Source organism: Anopheles nili, chromosome 2, assembly GCF_943737925.1.
Source record: "Anopheles nili chromosome 2, idAnoNiliSN_F5_01, whole genome shotgun sequence".
NCBI classification, from domain to species: domain Eukaryota; kingdom Metazoa; phylum Arthropoda; class Insecta; order Diptera; family Culicidae; genus Anopheles; species Anopheles nili.
In genome coordinates, this window is record NC_071291.1 from 27,711,972 (window position 1) to 27,729,275 (window position 17,304).

General features: G+C 46.8%; 4 protein-coding genes across 5 annotated transcripts; 2 read left to right on the forward strand and 2 right to left on the reverse strand.

Moving 5' to 3' along the window:
- Positions 1 to 3,683: 3,683 nt before the first annotated feature.
- LOC128731688 (ADP,ATP carrier protein 2) lies at positions 3,684 to 6,600 on the forward strand. The gene is made up of 4 exons (XM_053824819.1): positions 3,684 to 3,797; positions 4,768 to 5,204; positions 5,314 to 5,441; positions 5,541 to 6,600. The coding sequence occupies exons 2-4, from the start codon at positions 4,780 to 4,782 to the stop codon at positions 5,888 to 5,890; spliced, it is 903 nt and encodes a 300-aa protein (XP_053680794.1). The 5' UTR covers positions 3,684 to 3,797; positions 4,768 to 4,779; the 3' UTR covers positions 5,891 to 6,600.
- Positions 6,601 to 7,276: 676 nt separating this feature from the next.
- LOC128731689 (vesicle transport protein GOT1B) lies at positions 7,277 to 8,152 on the reverse strand. Its single transcript, XM_053824821.1, has 3 exons — positions 8,064 to 8,152; positions 7,899 to 7,990; positions 7,277 to 7,824 (listed from the first exon to the last, which is right to left on the reverse strand). The coding sequence occupies exons 1-3, from the start codon at positions 8,086 to 8,088 to the stop codon at positions 7,519 to 7,521; spliced, it is 423 nt and encodes a 140-aa protein (XP_053680796.1). The 5' UTR covers positions 8,089 to 8,152; the 3' UTR covers positions 7,277 to 7,518.
- Positions 8,153 to 8,728: 576 nt separating this feature from the next.
- Positions 8,729 to 10,599, forward strand: LOC128731812 (beta-parvin). Its single transcript, XM_053824953.1, has 3 exons — positions 8,729 to 8,854; positions 9,210 to 9,571; positions 9,651 to 10,599. The coding sequence occupies exons 1-3, from the start codon at positions 8,737 to 8,739 to the stop codon at positions 10,266 to 10,268; spliced, it is 1,098 nt and encodes a 365-aa protein (XP_053680928.1). The 5' UTR covers positions 8,729 to 8,736; the 3' UTR covers positions 10,269 to 10,599.
- An 855-nt stretch (positions 10,600 to 11,454) lies between these two features.
- LOC128720469 (glutamine synthetase 2 cytoplasmic) lies at positions 11,455 to 16,459 on the reverse strand. Of its 2 annotated transcripts, none has more exons than XM_053814138.1 (5): positions 16,237 to 16,459; positions 12,986 to 13,167; positions 12,353 to 12,885; positions 12,044 to 12,287; positions 11,455 to 11,954 (listed from the first exon to the last, which is right to left on the reverse strand). In XM_053814138.1, the coding sequence occupies exons 2-5, from the start codon at positions 13,164 to 13,166 to the stop codon at positions 11,806 to 11,808; spliced, it is 1,107 nt and encodes a 368-aa protein (XP_053670113.1). In that variant the 5' UTR covers position 13,167; positions 16,237 to 16,459; the 3' UTR covers positions 11,455 to 11,805. The 2 variants fall into 2 exon arrangements, with proteins under 2 accessions (XP_053670113.1, XP_053670112.1); XM_053814137.1 differs by lacking the exon at positions 16,237 to 16,459 and adding an exon at positions 13,427 to 13,620.
- Positions 16,460 to 17,304: the final 845 nt, after the last annotated feature.

Consider the following 17,304-nt stretch of genomic DNA (forward strand, 5'->3'; position numbering starts at 1 on the left):
CGAGCGCGCGCGCACGCCTGTGACAAACCGGTGTTTACTAAAACGGGTGGGAATTTCTAGATTGCTTACTTACCCGATTTGTTGTGACGTTTGCGCAGACGCTCCTCCAGAACCGCGCGGGAAATTCACTGATAACGCGTCACTAAACGGTGCACACGCGAGTGTGTGTATGCTCGAAACGAATCCTCCCACCTCGAGACGTGGACGAGTGGTACCTTCTTGTCTCGGTACCGTAAAGCTCGATGTTTGTAAACCTGTCCACCGGTGCTTGACGCCGCTCGACCGGTCGTTGTGTGTTGTTGATAGTGTTCCGGTCGTGGAGCGGTTTGTTTTGTTTGGGTTTTGCTAGACGGGGCTCGTTGACGGTTGCGGATGACAAGTGAACCTGCCGGAGGTTGGCACACGATTGAACTACACTTCCAGTGCACGGTCTGTACTTAAATAGTGAGCCGGTAGTGTCGTGGGCTGGGTTCTCCACTCTATGCAGGCTTCCCGAACGGGAGGCCCGTAAGGCTGGTTGATAGACCATCAGTGCTTGAAAAGTTGATAGCGACACCGTTCGTCTCGATGATGCAATTGAACGAACGTTCCTGATGGTAACGGAAGATATCGACAAATCCTTTGATTCCTCTTTTCGCGAGTACCGAGCGTGGTTCGGGTTCAGGTGACAATAATGGTTAATTGCGGGCGACGATTTGAAAAGAAACAGGCTCTTGCTTGCGCCGGTGTCAACAGGATGCAGAATTAGCGAGCCATTAGCACTCTTCCGGAGGGAACCGATAAGGAACCACGCGAGGCACGCTGGCATTCTTGAATGGCACCACCAGACCGATCACGCAGCCGTAGCCGCAGTGTAAAAACGGGTAATTAAATTAACATTAGTCTTTTCACTTCGCGCTTATCGCGACAAGAATGCGTAACTTCACCACCCGACAATGTAAATGAGTCGCTATGTGTATGATTGGCTGCACTTGGGCGACCAATCGATGCTTTCCAGTCGCACATGCCTTCGAGTAAACCCCCGTCGCTGTATCAGCTCACCGGAGGTGCATACGCTTATTGCCAAGTTGTAATTTATGATGTCCCACGTACGCCTATCGGCGAAAAACGTTTCAAATAACACTAAATGGTGCATGTGCTTGTTGTTAGGGTAGGTGCACCTATGCAGTTGCATTTCGTGAACAGGCATTCTTGCTAGCAGATCCTTAGCGGCACCAGATTTGGGCACACCTTCGATTCGAATTCTCTTCGATTGGCAACTGTGAGTCACCTTACAGGAAAAGGGGATGGTAAGGGTTTTTTTTTCAACACGTTTACTAATTGTTTAGAATTTCCAGGAGTAAAGGGTCGGTTTGGATCATGAAATGTAAAATAAACCACCGAGATTGTCGTAGGCTATACGAGAGAAACCATGACTCAACAAGCAGCAGTAACGAAGGGATTAATTGTCCTCACTGATGGATTGAAAGCGTCTTTGATGAAATATCAGTGCATCACACATTCTCCCGTGGGTGGTGGATGGCAGAAATCCCCCTGGAAAGTTTCGCTGCCTAACATTATAAATATTAAACGGTGGCAACATGAATCAGTCTTGTGCCAGTCAGTCATTCGGATTCGCAAGCAAAGATTGTGACCGACAGATGGCGCCACATGAAATAACGCTTTTCGAGGGACACGAAAATCTTCCGATCGTACATGCACCGCTATGTTTTGGTGGAGATAAAAAAAGCGGTTCTACTTCCCATTTCATGCATTCAGTAAACTAGATGTAATCAATCTTATCGATGTCGACAGATCAAGAGCGCGATCGGGGACCTGTTTGGCAGACGTTTGATACTGCATGTATGTGCCGGTTTTATTATATTTTCAGACACGTTTCTCTCCTGCTTACACCTACATCATCCTCCAAACCAGACCTGATTTGCGCGTTTGAATGGTGTAGCGTATCTTATATCTGGGAGGGGGCAGAAAGATTTCACTTTTCAGCTTCTGTTGCATTCCTGCTCTAGAATGGATCATGGATATTGGCGCTGGTGATAGGGCGAAAGCGTAAGTACATTCTCGCATTAGATCCGATACTAATCCGTAACCGAAGTGGGAGACAAAGCTGCTAAACGTGCGTAATACGTTTGAGCATGAGATTAGCCTGTGGTATAATCACAGTCACTACCGGAAGTGCAAGTAACGCCTATCACATAACGCTAACTTAATGATTAATTGCTTTCATGTGTTTGATCCAATTGCCTTGAAAAGTGTTGTCACAAAGCGAAGCTTTTTGAATTAAGAATAAGTATTATATCAAAGCATTATTATTTGTTTTAACACAGCTTTAAATATTTGAAGAAGAAAGGCGTAAGTTATTTTATTCTTATAAGCGAATAAACCAACACAGTTATTAAATAACCAAGAATTACAAAAGGCAGTTGTTCTAAATATTATAAGTAACCTGTCTCTATAAAAGCAGGTTGTGATGTTCCTTATATAATATTATTTTATAAATGATCAATTAAAATATTGCATTCTAACTATCCCTGTATTTCAGCTCTTCGATCTTTGCAACTCCTGACATTAATTTACTTCTATCGCAAAATTTCTATTTTGTGGCCGTTTGGTTCCTTTCATTGCAGCTCAAACTAAAAAGGTCTTTTAGCACAATAGTTAGTAGCATATGTTGACCATATGCATGATCCGTTGGGTTGTTTAAATATGCATAAATTATTGTGATCTTAGCACGACTACCCTTGATCATATATGATTCTTTACTCAGCAATTCGATTTCTGCCATGCTTGACCGCATAAGCGAAGTTCTTTATATACGATCGTGCTCGATCGCCGTTGCGGTTCGCCTCGCCGAACGGAAGAAATCATTGACCTAGAGACACGATTAGGGACATTTCTCACCCACAGACAGCACTTGCACTCTCGGCAATAGTGAGCAGCAACAAACGATTCCCATAAATAGCCCAAAACTTCTTCTTCCTTTAAATCGTCACGCTCACCCGTACCCCACGACAGGAAAGGAAGTTAATGCTTCGACGATACCTCGCCTTGTTGTCTTCACCAATCGCCAATAGAGTGAAGCAGCAGGATTCAAATTTAGAACACCGCTTGCCCCACCCTGGCATGTTCGGTTCGTGGTCACGCTCTGAACTACAGCCAACGACATTGCGAACCACCACCGTGGCCTGTATATCCGTTGTAGATCAAGGGCAGGTGGTGCTATTTACACGTTCCACCCATAGTAGCAGTTGTGACTACCCCCCCAAGTCCTACCCTTCGGAAAAGCGACTCAAATGAACAACGATTACGCACCATCTTGCTAGATGCATATAGTACCAAAGGGCTTTTTTTCCTGCACATTACACTTCCAAAAAACGCTGCCAAAACAAACAAAGAAACACACCAACCGATGACGGGGGTGTGGGAATCGAGCGGAAGGTCGCCAAAATGGCCAAACCATCCTTCCAACCGGAGGGCACGATCATATGATCACGGTTGCGCGTGCATAGGGACGGCGCCGGATCGGTGCATTCGGCTGCAGTTCGTGAATTTGCGAGCGATTCTGCGCACCAGCACCGTGAGTGTCACGTTTCCGATCAAGGGCGGTTCGGATTTGGTATGGTTGCAGCGGGAGCTGCGTGTAAGAGCTTGATAAATTGAACCCAGGGCGTCACTCTCTGTCCTGCGATCTCTTAGTAAGGATCCCATCCTGCAAAGTCGCGATCTCGTGCCGTCAGTAGCAGCAGCCTACCGAAAGTCGTAGGGGATATTCGATTCCTCTGTTCTTCGTTACTCAAGTACGTATATCCGCACAGAAAAACATCGCGAAGGACACGCACAGCATTGACAAGTGTAGAAAACTCATCCCCAACGCGTTATGCGCAGTGTTGCATGATCAAGCTAGGGAACGCTATATCCGCGGTTACATAATTCGCCCAGCAGCGTCGCATTTTCTTATCAAGTTTGTGGAAATAGTGCCTCATCCTGCTAGTGGTATCGATATAAAAGCAGGTATTAGATAGCCATACCAGGATTCATAAGAGCATCAGCGATAAGAATTTTCGTGGTCACCCAACGACGTGTTGCATAATGGTCCCATCAGATGGTTGAAATAACCACAAGGGCAATCGATTGCCTTAATCCTTACAACGAGGGGTTTCAACAAGCAGCTTTATTTTTATTGTGTGTTAACCCTCTCTAGCCACAGACAGCGCCGCCAACATTGGCAAACGCCATCTAATCGTGTATCGATGGAAATAGAACAACCGCTCGAATACAAGCAGAAGCGAATAGGTAATGCATGCCGCGATCGATCCGTCGGTTGCATATGCAACTTGTGATGCAACAGCGGTGACGATCGATTATGCTGCTAGCGATCCTCAGAATGAGATGATTTGATTCAACAGAGCCATCTTCACGTGCAGGCATGCGATATACTTTTTACTGTCAAGTGCTTCCACGCTGAAATCTTCGATGTTCTTGATATAAGCGATGTTGATACACGATATCGCATCTTGACAAACGGAGTGAGAGCTGCAGTGCCTCATTTCCGTTTTATTTCCATCGACTGACGCATGCGGGCTAGACCACTGTCAATTATCGCAAATATTATCCGAGTAGATAAATAGGAAGAACCGTGTTCAGCAGCGGCAAACAAGTTTGCTATCAGATTGATTAGAGAGAAAAAATCACCCACAATCACCGACACTACTCAGCAGGGGCTAGGTGTAATGAAGTAAAAAAGAAAACGCTTTTCTTCGTTCACAGCCAACACCAACAATGCCAGGACTTTCGGATCCAGTTGCCTTCCTTAAGGATTTTGCCGCCGGTGGCATCTCGGCCGCAATCTCCAAAACGGCCGTCGCCCCAATTGAGCGCGTCAAGCTGCTGCTACAGGTTCAGCACATCTCGAAGCAGATCGCTGAAGCCGACCGTTACAAGGGCATGGTCGATTGTTTCGTGCGTATCCCGCGCGAGCAGGGTTTCTCCGCCTTCTGGCGCGGTAATCTGGCCAACGTGATCCGTTACTTCCCGACGCAGGCGCTCAACTTCGCCTTCAAGGACAAGTACAAGCAGGTGTTCCTCGGCGGTGTGGACAAGAACACCCAATTCATGCGCTACTTCGTCGGTAACCTGGCCTCCGGCGGTATGGCCGGTGCCACCTCGCTGTGCTTCGTCTACCCGCTCGACTTCGCCCGTACCCGGTAGGGATTGAACCTGTCGATCAACGCCAGGTTTGCGAACTGCTCCCTAATGCACTACCTTTCGTTGCTTTTTCGTTTTCTTGCATGCGTGGCCATCATATCACTGCAGCTTGGCCGCTGATGTCGGCAAGGGCTCGGAAGCGCGCGAGTTCAAGGGTCTGGGCGATTGTCTCTCGAAGATCTTCAAGACTGACGGTTTGACCGGCCTGTACCGAGGTTTCGGTGTATCCGTCCAGGGTGAGTCCTCTCGTCTCGATCTGCCAGCTTACGATCGCTAGCGACTAATTCGAATATGTTGTTTTGCTGCCGTCCCCGGATTGCGCGTCCTTTCCACAGGTATCATTATCTACCGTGCTGCCTACTTCGGCTTTTACGATACCGCTCGCGGTATGCTGCCGAACCCCAAGACCACGCCATTCTACATCAGCTGGGCCATCGCTCAGGTGGTGACCACCGTCGCCGGTATCGTGTCCTATCCCTTCGATACCGTCCGTCGTCGCATGATGATGCAGTCCGGCCGTGCCAAGTCCGAGATCGTCTACAAGAGCACGCTGCATTGCTGGGCGACCATTGCCAAGCAGGAGGGCTCCGGGGCCTTCTTCAAGGGTGCCTTCTCGAACGTGCTGCGCGGTACTGGTGGTGCATTCGTGCTGGTGTTGTACGATGAAATCAAGAAGCTCCTGTAATTCCTTACCTTCCTCTCCAACATCTTCCAACTATCCCCAAACCCGGCCCACCTGCATTCCTCCCTTGGTCCAAACCTTCCCCTTCCTTTCCAAGCCTTTCCAATCCTAGTGTCATTCCTACCATACTTTCCAAGCACCCGCACTCTGCACCGTGGAGCGTCCTACTCCGGATTCCGCCTACAGAACGACTCGGAATTCGGTGTCCGAACCATGATTTATTTTTTGTAACGATGCTCGATGAACGCTGGAGTCGATCAAGTATCTTCCCACCAACCGACAAGTAAAGTGTTTTATCGGGCCCTAGTGCCATGGCGACCGTATGTTAATGTATTTAATTGCGTTCGCAACGAACCGCGGATCACCGCACCAGATGTTGTGCGCTGTTGGGCTGCATCGGAACCACGTGTCATTCGTATACATGACGGTCGACGAAAGACAGTACACGAACAGAACGCAGTTTCCGTGCAGACGGCACACGCATTCAAACACCATCTCATCCTTCGTTGACCCACGAGTACCAATCACGATCATGATGCTTTTTTCGTGATCACCAGCATGTAGATAGGATGAGTTTGATAAACTCAACATTAGAAGTTAAAGTGACAGACGTTTGGAGCGTACGCGTGCGCAACTGCGCAGGAAGTAAAGTATTGACAAAGAAAATAAATCAAAAAACACATCATAAAATGACCTGAATTGGACGAGACGACGACTTTTTTAAATGACATGCGGTCAGAGGAATGCTGAAGTATTTATGGCAGAAGCAATCGTTTATTACAAGAGCGATCAGTTCGTTAAAAAGACCGTTACACGGACATGCATTTCATGGTTTCTGTTCATTAGTTCCAGTGGGCAGTTAGTGTACGTCATTTCTCAGTCGGTGAAAGCGTTTCCCTGGAAAGAAATGTTATCACTTTTATTGCACATCTTTCAGCACACCGCTTTGCGTTCGCTAACTTAGTATTTTATAGCAGAAGTTGAACTTAGTTTCAATATTGAATGAAATACTGTGTGGTCCTTCCTGAAAGTACACAACTGGCTAAACATATTTTCAACATATTCGCGATTGTTTTTGTTCCGATAGTAGTTACTGCTCAAGCCAGTGAACGAGTATTTTCAACAAACATGATACTGGTACAAAATTTATTGCTCTATGTACATATTGCAGAGAAAATTGACTGTACAACTATATGCCTTATAGCATCGACCTCTTCCTACCTCCTCCGAAGCAGCTTTATTCAATTCTTACAACGTTGATACTATGGAACCGAAATGAAAATGGTAGTGTCAAATCAATGAAAGCAGGAAAGATGTAGATTTCAAAAATCATTGTCTACAGTAACAGCCGCAAGGGCTTTATTCAACATTGTTGTTTTATTTCATTTTTTGGTGAAAATTGGCCAAGTATCTAATTAAAAATGAACCTAACTAAACGAGAACTGTCCCTAATACGTACAAACTTAACTAAATGAGCACAAATACTGTAATCAATGATAAGGTATTTGCCTTGCGTACTGGTTCGCATTTCAATTCACTACCGTTGAGTAGACCGCACAGCTTGTAGGAATTAAACACTTTCACCAGGAAGCCGATGATCACTGATCACACGGAATATGTACTTAATTCTATCATACCGTTGTTCTATCTGATTCTCCAGCAAGCCAGTCAACTGTTCTACTGATGCCCGGCATGTTGAGAATGTTCCCTAGTACCGGAACACGCCGCAAGAAATTAATGGCAACAGGGAAGAATCCACTGAACAGCAGTATGAATCCGTACATCTCAATGAGCATGCCGATCAGCGGATAACCGAACAACACGATAAGAATGCCTCCGAAGAACGAGATAGAAGCTTTAACTTTATGTTTTTGGAAGAAAAAGCGAAACGTTCGCTCCAATCCTATCACACAGGCTAACCCGCACACGAACAAAATCTAGGGAAAGAATTAAGGGACTCGTTTTAAAGTAATGTGCAAGATAATTTGAATGGCCAGCATTCGATACTCACATTTCCTATAGCTAGCAGTCCTTTGTCGAACAGTAAAAGCATCCCCAGAAACAAAAATGCTATTCCAAACCCAGCCAACCCGACTCCGATTTCTAAAAAAGGGTATAATCATATAGCGTAAAAACTACAGCATCCAGGGATACAATTTATTCGATATAGTCTTACTTTGAGTATCTGTTATTTCGAACATTTTGATGACGTTCTTGGATGGACACTCAAATCAAATTATCACTGCAATTGTTAGGAAAAGCGCTATTCTGCTGGGCCGTGTTGTTTCCTCCACGTCATTCGGCGCGGATCACCGATCCAACGCTTTTCAGGGCAACGTGTTATTGCAGATATTCTCTCCAGGTGGACTAACCGTTGAAGTTGGTGCCTCAGTGCATTCGAAGCTTTACAATCACTTTTTTCATAGAAAATAAGTCAAAAAAGTGATAAAATTAACACAAATTCAAGCACAATAACTTGCACTAGTTGAATGTAACTGATGACAAATCTTTGACAGATTGCTGCATTACTGATTGTTTTGTTCAGTTGTCGAAACAACCTCCCTTCAGAAACTTCGTATTAATTTAGTCTTTTAATGATTATTGTAAATGCGAACCAAACATTTTGGTAATATGATATACAAGTAAAGAGACGCAGAGAGTAGAACATAAATCAATATTATGTCAATGTATAAACAAAATACATTAAATATGATTATTTTTACGCGTGAAATATTTCAAAGCAACGAAGCACGGCTCATTTGTCAAACATAAAGTGTCAAATTGATAAACTAAGCTCGTCACATACATTTCGTGAAAACATTGAAGAAGGCAACTAAATTTCCCTTGAAATGTCTACTTTAACTCGTCCAAAATCACCAAGGACTCCCACTTCCGGGAGATCAGACAAAGAAGAAAGTATTTGGGATAAGATCGGAACGCTTGGAAGGAAGAAGCGCATCAAGGAAGGTAAGTAAATATTACTCTGCTGTACTACGTTCGTCCATGGTACATGAGTCAATGCACGGTACATATTTCCTTTTATGGAAGCTATTCCCGTTTAGCAACAGTGATATTTTCACTTCAGTTGTGTATTTTCTCGTATTATAATCGCAAATTGAAACATTTTTAGATGCTATGTTGTACTTTAATGTAAAGATTCAAAATAGCATCCGCAGTTGCTGAAAGAATATCCGCTTGCTAGTGCATGTGTGGGTCGATCATCTACGCCCAAACAATCAATGACGTAAACAACTCTCGGCCTTCTGTTATGAAAAAGGGTAAACAAAACATCTGTTGTGCTTTTTTATTTTTTCTACTATAGTGCAAGAAATTCAAGAAGAGGGCAAGTTTGCCATCGACTCCCCCGGTAGCCCAAATGCACCTATCATACCTCCGGAGGACTACAACTTGGAGGACAACGAGTCTCGCTCAATAATTCAACCAGCATCGTTGCAAAATCCCAAAGTAAAAGAGCTGCTGCAGGTTCTCATCGATTGGATCAACGACGAGCTGGTTGAGGAACGGATCATCGTTACCAACATTGAAGAGGATTTGTACGACGGACAAGTGCTTCAAAAGCTTTGGGAGAAACTATCGAATAACAAACTAAACGTGCCCGAAGTGACGCAGTCTGCCGAGGGCCAGCGTCAAAAACTGTCTGTGGTGTTGAACGCAGTCAATCATGTAAGCCCAGCACAGTAACATCACCATTTTCGAGCAGAATTACTCAATAGATATTTATATTTAACGGCTCATCTTACAGACACTTGGTTATCATCACAATACACCAAAATGGACAGTGGAGAGCATACATACAAAAAACATAGTTTCTATTTTGCATTTGCTGGTAGCGCTGGTGCGCCACTATCGTGCTCCAATTCGCCTTCCCGACAACGTCTTCGTTACTGTGGTGATGGTACAGAAGCTCAACGGAAAACTTACCAGCCAGCGCTTTCAGGAGCAAATTACTCAGTCTTACGATGATGTCGGCATGCGCTGCGAACCGGATGCATTTGATACTCTGTTCGATCACGCCCCGGATAAGCTAAAGGTGGTGCAGCGATCGCTGATTTCGTTCGTAAACAAACATTTGAACAAATTGAACTTTGAAGCGGCCGATTTGAACACGGACTTCAAAGACGGTGTATTCTTGTGCCTGCTGATGGGTCTGCTAGGAGGATTCTTTGTCCCGCTGCACGATTTCCACCTGACGCCAAAGGATGCGGATCAAATGACGCACAACGTGGCGTTTGCTTTCGAGTTGATGATGGATCAAGGATTGAGACCTAAAGCTCGTCCCGAGGACATCGTAAACATGGATCTAAAGTCCACCCTCAGAGTACTATACACTCTCTTCACAAAGTATAGAAATAATCCCTGAGCACTGCATTACCGAAACTGGTCGAGGTGCAGCCTCCATTAGACAGCTAACCAATGTGCCTTCTGTTGTATGTGAAGTAAACTTACATAGAGTATTAACATGTAAGTGTTTATTATGCCAAAATAGTTAAAACACGACTAGCCAGCGCCAGCAAAGGCAGTAACGTTTAATTTCTTTTACTTGCAGATTATAACTAATTGTATTTATATACGTCTTTTTACCCTAACCGGTGCCTAAAGTGCCTATAATCGTGTTTGATTTTTGACATTTAAACGAGAGATTTAATCTGTAACGATCAATGTTGCTAATGTTGTTGGTAAATTAAAACACTACGAAACTAACAAAAAAAAGTTCTTTATTGATTTCTTGTGATAACATAAATTGACGAAAGAAAGATACAAACGCTCTACAGGCCCATTAAATTGGATTTTCTTATTTTTCTGCTGAAATGCATTCATAAAGATCCCAAATTCTTACCGATAACGTTAAATTCGTTACTGTTTGGATGTCCAAGTCAAAACGGTATCAAACAACTTAAAAATGGTAACGCACAATTATTAGATACCCCAATAACTGCCATGAGAAATATTGAGCGCCTTTTTACGATTTCATTTCATAACTTCGTTTACAAAACGTGTTATCATTCTGCATGCACGACGAACAAAACGCATCGTACGCATGCTAGCAACGAGCGCCAAACGTCATCTGGAACATAAATTATTGCGTTCGCACAACAAAAACGCACCATGCTTACGGAGTGCAACGTGTTGCATGACAATAAAACCTTCTTCTAGCTTCTCGTACCGCCAAGTTCAAGTTCAGGCATCATTCGTACCAGGTACGACACGGTGGCTGCTTATTCTACACGTCATGCCGGTTATTTATACCGCGTGCTGCTCTCTTCCCACGATACGCAGCAGCGAATGCATGAGGAGCCGTATAATTGCACCAACCTGCACTAAAGATAGTGCGGATAAATACGTTGTTTCGCGCCGGCAATAGAGTAATTAACGGGTAAACAAGACGAGTGGTTTGTAGTGGATCTGCTTAACTATAGTCAACTCCGACAGCCATCCGGTGGATACCCCACCACTACGAGGGTTGATGAAGGCCAATGAGTAATCGAGGGGGTTCGGATTCGTTAATTGCTCATGCTCGGGATGCACACTCAAGTTAGATGAACGCATTACATTTTCGATTGGTTTTTATTCAAACATTTCGTTACAAACAAAAGCTTCTTTCGTCTCCTATCAGATCTTTCGACGGTGCGCGTTCAGCTTGCTTGAGGTAAGATTAAAACATATTCAAAGAAAGGCGGCTGTACGACAGCACTCGCGCGAATACTATAGTTACTATACTAAACATAAACAAACAAAACACAGGACAACATAAAACATCCACGGATCCTTCCACGGGCCTCCGGCCCTACTCCTGCTCTGGTGCGAATTTCGTTTGTAACTCGAGTGGAAAAATCAACCCTTCAACTCCTTGGAATGTCCGTCAGCGTCACGTTCGCTTGGTTGGCCCTTTGATGTGCCTACTCGTCCAGGCAGATCGTGCGCAGGATCGCCTCGGAAACACTGTACGGGTCACAGTTGGAGCTGGGGCGACGATCCTCGAAGTAGCCGAAACCTTGATCGGACACGCCGCGCGGAATACGAATCGAGCAGCCTCGGTTGGCAACACCTGCGAAAAGAAGGGCACCTCATGATGTACATCTGGCGTGAAGTGATGGATTCTAGGACGTTGAACAGAGCCCGGAAACCCTGGCTTACCCGCGTTAAAATCGTGAATCGAGCTGGTCTCGTGCTTGCCCGTCAACCGACGCTCGTTGTCCTTTCCACCATGCGGATCGTACGCGCGGATGTGCCGTTCATGGTGCTTCGACAGCTTCCCGATCGCCTTCTCGATGTCGGCAAGGCCACCAGGTTCACGCATCGTCTTCGTGGACACGTTGGTGTGCGCGCCAGCTCCATTCCAGTCGCCCTGCATCGGTTTCGGGTCGAGTGTGGCCACAATCTATCGCAAAGGAAGATATCATTAGGACCACCTTTACGAAGCACAACAACTGACACGTGACTTACCCCGAACTCTTCGGCCACACGGTGCAACAGGAACCGCGACATCCACAGGTCATCCCCAATCGAGATGCCCTCGCAAGGACCAACCTGGTACTCCCACTGAGCCGGCATAACCTCGGCGTTGGTGCCACAAATCTTCACACCAGCGTACAGACACGCCCGGTAATGCGCATCGACGATATCACGCGCGTACACCTTATCTGCGCCAACTCCGCAATAGTACGGTCCTTGCGGTCCCGGGAAACCATTCTTGGGCCAACCAAGCGGATGTCCGTCCACGTCCAACAGCGTGTACTCCTGCTCAATGCCAAACCATGGCTGCTCATCGGCCGTTCGCTGGCACACCTCTAGGCACGTCTTGCGCTTGTTCGACTCGGTTGGCGTGCCGTCGTAGCGGTACGTTTCGCACAGCACCAGGATGTTATTTCCGCGTCGGAACGGATCACGATAGATCGCGACCGGATGCAGGTAGACGTCCGAGTTGGAACCTTCCGCCTGGTAGGTCGAGCTGCCGTCGTAGTTCCAGATCGGTAGCTCTGTGATCAGTAGAAAGTGGAAATCAACGAGTTTATTAACCCACGGAAATGGGGAACAGCAACACCTGCCTTTCAAGGGCACAAACACACACACACTTACCGCTTGGAGACTGCGGGATGAAGTCCAGCGTGCGATCCTTGCAGCGGACGTTCTCACCGGTTCCGTCAATCCAGATGTACGTCGCCTGAATCTTACCATCCGGCATCGGCAAGGACATGTACTTGTCGAGCAGCGTCTTGTTGATGTGCGCGTTCGGCGACAGCTCCAGTGTTCGCGACATTCTGCGTGGAATTGATGAGACAAAGCGTACGAGACAAGAACGAGGTTATGTACCGGTGTCCATGATGTGCAAGGTGGAATTTCCACTGAGCAAACCAAACCCTCCAACGTGACCCAGAGGGGTTGTTTCTTTATACGAGAGTTCATTATCGCGTTACAGTACCCACACCCTACTCTGGTAGCGTTCTTGGTTGGCTATTTTTAGCGCCGATACTCTACGGACAAGGAACCTCCCGTAGTGTTTCTACCCTCGTAACTTACCCGACCATTTTGGCACGATTTGATTTGATCTGTCGCTTTAAACGGACTTTAAACCCCTCGAAAACGGATCCCTTCAGAACTTCTGTTATCTATTCCAAAAGCTCCAACTACCACGCCGTGACTGACGGGCCAGACCTGCAGTGCTCCATCTTTTATCGGCCACCGGGTGTTCGTCGTGTAGGTGTCAAAAGTCCGTCACCCATCCAGGATACTGGCAAAAACCCACCCAGCCATGAGGCCAATACACGCTAATTGGTGGACGCGAAGCGGCAACGAATCCATTAGGCCGGTCATGTTCACCTGCTGGAGCGATTGCAATCCGTGGTCCGGTTCGAGCACTCGACGGTTCCGGACAGCCTTGAGCCTTTCCGAAACGGACTCCGGTGTGCGTGTGTGTGTGGTTGGGAGGCGCGGCTTAAATTAGAAACCAGCCTCTGCCCCTTTTCTACGGCGCCACCAGACGTGGCTGATTCGATTAGGATGATTAGGCCGCTTAGGCATCGTAGTAGCCTTTGTCGGTTTCGCACGGGGACAGATTACTGCGTAGTATTTTAGGAGTAGCAGATCTCTTGGAGACACCCAACAAAATGGCCAGGAGCATTTTGTCACGCATGTCCTAACAACGATTCAATAAGGTGCCCCATTATCGTGCCATTTCCTTAATTACACACTACACTTTTGCAACGAACTACGTGTTTATGCAATGCTAATCCGTGTAAAGTATGTTTTCTACACGTTCATTACGAGAAAGAGTGTCATAAATTTGCACACATTTCTCCGAAAACCCTCAGACGAACAAAGTATAGCCACAAGGGGGTGTTTTTCTCTCCCCTTCCGCGTGGTATGCTTTTGTTTTTAGCTTCCCACACCCACTGTCGTCCGTAGCGCGGCGGAAATGCAGCGTGCGATTTATTGCGTCGCCATGAGACGATAATTTATTCTAAACATCTTCATCTCCACCACCGTCTCCGGCCATGCCTTCGTGCCCGATCGAACCAATTATACACATAGGCGAACCGGCTCTCGGGAAGCCTACCATTTTGTACTGGAAAGGCTGACGCCTTCAACGGTATGGGGCGGTTTGAAAACAAAAAAAAAGCCATCGTCCCCACGATGCATGTAGGCCTCCGTGTGGCATGGCAATCCATCAAACGATGCACCGAGCTAGGGGTGGTGGTAAGAAAATTAACCTAGTCACCCGTCACAGCTGTGATGTCCGGGTGGCCTCGACAGGGCCTCTCCGTACCGGTCGGCGATCTCGACTGCAACATGCAGTTAGATAGCACGATGCACTTGCGATCGCTATGTGCATGGACTGCACATTTGTCCGTCACTCACGTGTGGGAGATTCGTGTGGTGGAAGGCTGGAAAAGGGAAGCGCATTTATCTATACACATCTCGCTTGCCTGTGGAGGTGCGGCTGTTCGAAAATTGAGCTCATTTTTGCGCCCATTTGCGAGCACACGCGTTCGTACTCGTGAACCTGACCTTTGCTGACAATGACGGTCAAGTTCGCGCAAAAGCGTACTTCCTGCGTACACATCGGTGCCCATAATGTTAATTGAGTATCCCGTATCGGTTTAACATCGCATACGCTTATTTAGATGACGATATGCTTCTTGGAACGCCTGCTTCCCTAGCCCTAATTCTCGCTGTTAGTAATTTGTGTTCGACAACCAACAATGTCGGTTCTTATCCCTTTAATGCTTGCTTAAGTGATAAAGCACCGCAATCCACTGGTAAGCCAACGGCAGCATAAATAAGCTAACCCCACGTCAACTCCCGAATAGGATGAAGTACCACGCGCCTCCACCGGCGCGAATGGGTGGGGGAATATTCGCGTGAATTCGCTTTCGTTTTTAAAAAGTGGACACGCTCTAAACCGACATCAATTGGATAAGTGCCCCCGGTGAGGCTATTATGCAGAAAGTGTCCCATTTGCTCGGTCAAAATGGGTGCTCCAATCAACCGGAGAGACCCAACGAATCTGCTTGATAAATAAAACATTAAACGGGCAAAAAGTTAACGAAGAGATGGCACACGAGGGGACGACAATAAATGCATGTCAACAGATCTAATTTATGCTGTCAATGTGAGGGAAATAATGTATGCTCCAGGATCCTACCTGCACCTGCATGCAATATTAGGGTCGTTGATGTTAGTGACGCTAGGAAAAAAAAGGTCAGTACACTTCAGCTTAGATTTAATGCACCTATTGCAGGAGACTTCCATACGTACGCATGCCGAATAGTTGATCATATGCTAAAGTGCCACAACCCTAAGTGCACGTTATAAATCGCATCTTTTCGTTTGGCTTAATCCGTATCGCCGCCCAAGCTGACGATGTCATCAACCACTGGCAGAGACAGTGAAGCTGCTGTCGGTGAGGATCGCCCGAGGATCGATGGTTGATAAATTTAGTCTTCCATCCATCTATTTTAAAATCCACCCCCAAACGAGTGTGATGCGATGCACATCCGGCTAGTTGCAGTTGCACTTGGCCCGAGCTCCGAACAGCTGGTTCGGTCGGCGTGCAAGTTTGAACGTGCAAATCAGTCTGCAAAGGATGCAAGGGCCAACAGATGACACATCGCCCTATCGGAACCAGGCTCGGTAACGGTGATACATTCCGGCACGATAAAGTTCACTCCATCCTATCTAACCGACACGGTAACCGGTAGGGTTATCTGCCCTACCGAGCTGAGCGATAGTGAAAGGAATGAGAAATTCCTGATCGATCGTTCCCTCCAGGAAGCTGACTTATCGAAGTATTTGCCCACGGGTAGATGGTGGCCAGGTCGATCACTCACTTGTATGGTTGGTGTCGTTATGGAAATCCTGAAGAATGCCAAACAACGCGCTATCACACTACCGAAATCGTGTCCTGCTGGGAACCGAGAGGATCACCTCGTCCTCTGAGCTTAGGAGTCTCGGAAATACACGCGACTCAACAACCGGCACCGACCACACACACACACACTCAACGAGAGAAGGAAATGCAAGCACGTGCGACACACGCCAGCCAAGCGAACGGTTACTAACGGACTGTGAACCGAACTGGCGGTGTTCGGTCTCTTTATAACGCAGGCCGTCCGGTTCCGATCCCAGCTCGGCATGCGTCACGGTATGACGTCACAACATAGCGAACACTGTACGGAATGGTCTTGCGGTACGAACAGCGAGATTCAAAACAAAACGACCCCTTGCGGGTGGAACGTACCTGCCCCGAACGCACTACAGTGACTTGATCATGGTGCACGCATGCACACTCGCACATGCAGTGCAGCTAATAGACAATGGTCGATGGCAGATCAACCTGGCCGACGTGGTGTACACTTAGCCGTTGGTATGATGGTGTACCGTGGCCACAATGCTGCGTAATGATGGCGTCTGAATCCGGTGACATCGAGCGCGTATCGCATAGCGTGGATCTGGGATGGTTTTTTTTTGCGGACTGTTCTTGCCCTTCAAACTATGCTGGTTTATGATTTGCACACGCCTGGAAGGTCACCAGATCCGATCGGACGCGTTCACTCGTCGTTTGATCGTTCCCGCCAAAAGCGATAAGGCAAGATGAGGCAAGCGAACACGTGGCGCGTGCCCGCGTGAACGCGCGTTTGCTCTATTAAATTCGCATAAACGCTAGACGCATTACTGCCAGTCCAGTAATTGCAACACTGATGTTGGAGAAATGACCTTAAAGGATTCTAAGGCGTTCGAAAGTGAGCATTTTGTCAACCTCATTAACGAGTGCAGGTCAAAAGATGCAAGCTCTGGAACGAACCAGCAGCGTTGCACATTGGCATCTGTATTTGTTGCTCAAACACATTAGGCGATTTCAGCCTTGCGGGAAGACGGAAGCGCTAGAACGAACGGTG

What these genes read in the sequence shown, in the direction of transcription:
- LOC128731688 (XM_053824819.1), top strand. Translation starts at nt 4,780, where the DNA reads ATGCCAGGACTTTCGGATCCAGTTGCCTTCCTTAAGGATTTTGCCGCC. An exon ending in CTCGACTTCGCCCGTACCCG is followed by an intron (nt 5,205 to 5,313) that starts GTAGGGATTGAA and finishes ATATCACTGCAG; the next exon opens with CTTGGCCGCTGATGTCGGCA. An exon ending in TTTCGGTGTATCCGTCCAGG is followed by an intron (nt 5,442 to 5,540) that starts GTGAGTCCTCTC and finishes TCCTTTCCACAG; the next exon opens with GTATCATTATCTACCGTGCT.
- LOC128731689 (XM_053824821.1), bottom strand. Translation starts at nt 8,088, where the DNA reads ATGTTCGAAATAACAGATACTCAAA. An exon ending in CGAAATAACAGATACTCAAA is followed by an intron (nt 7,991 to 8,063) that starts GTAAGACTATAT and finishes ACCCTTTTTTAG; the next exon opens with AAATCGGAGTCGGGTTGGCT. An exon ending in GACTGCTAGCTATAGGAAAT is followed by an intron (nt 7,825 to 7,898) that starts GTGAGTATCGAA and finishes TTCTTTCCCTAG; the next exon opens with ATTTTGTTCGTGTGCGGGTT.
- LOC128731812 (XM_053824953.1), top strand. Translation starts at nt 8,737, where the DNA reads ATGTCTACTTTAACTCGTCCAAAATCACCAAGGACTCCCACTTCCGGG. An exon ending in GAAGAAGCGCATCAAGGAAG is followed by an intron (nt 8,855 to 9,209) that starts GTAAGTAAATAT and finishes TTTCTACTATAG; the next exon opens with TGCAAGAAATTCAAGAAGAG. An exon ending in TGTTGAACGCAGTCAATCAT is followed by an intron (nt 9,572 to 9,650) that starts GTAAGCCCAGCA and finishes CTCATCTTACAG; the next exon opens with ACACTTGGTTATCATCACAA.
- LOC128720469 (XM_053814137.1), bottom strand. An exon ending in CATCCCGCAGTCTCCAAGCG is followed by an intron (nt 12,886 to 12,985) that starts GTAAGTGTGTGT and finishes TACTGATCACAG; the next exon opens with AGCTACCGATCTGGAACTAC. An exon ending in GTGTGGCCGAAGAGTTCGGG is followed by an intron (nt 12,288 to 12,352) that starts GTAAGTCACGTG and finishes CCTTTGCGATAG; the next exon opens with ATTGTGGCCACACTCGACCC.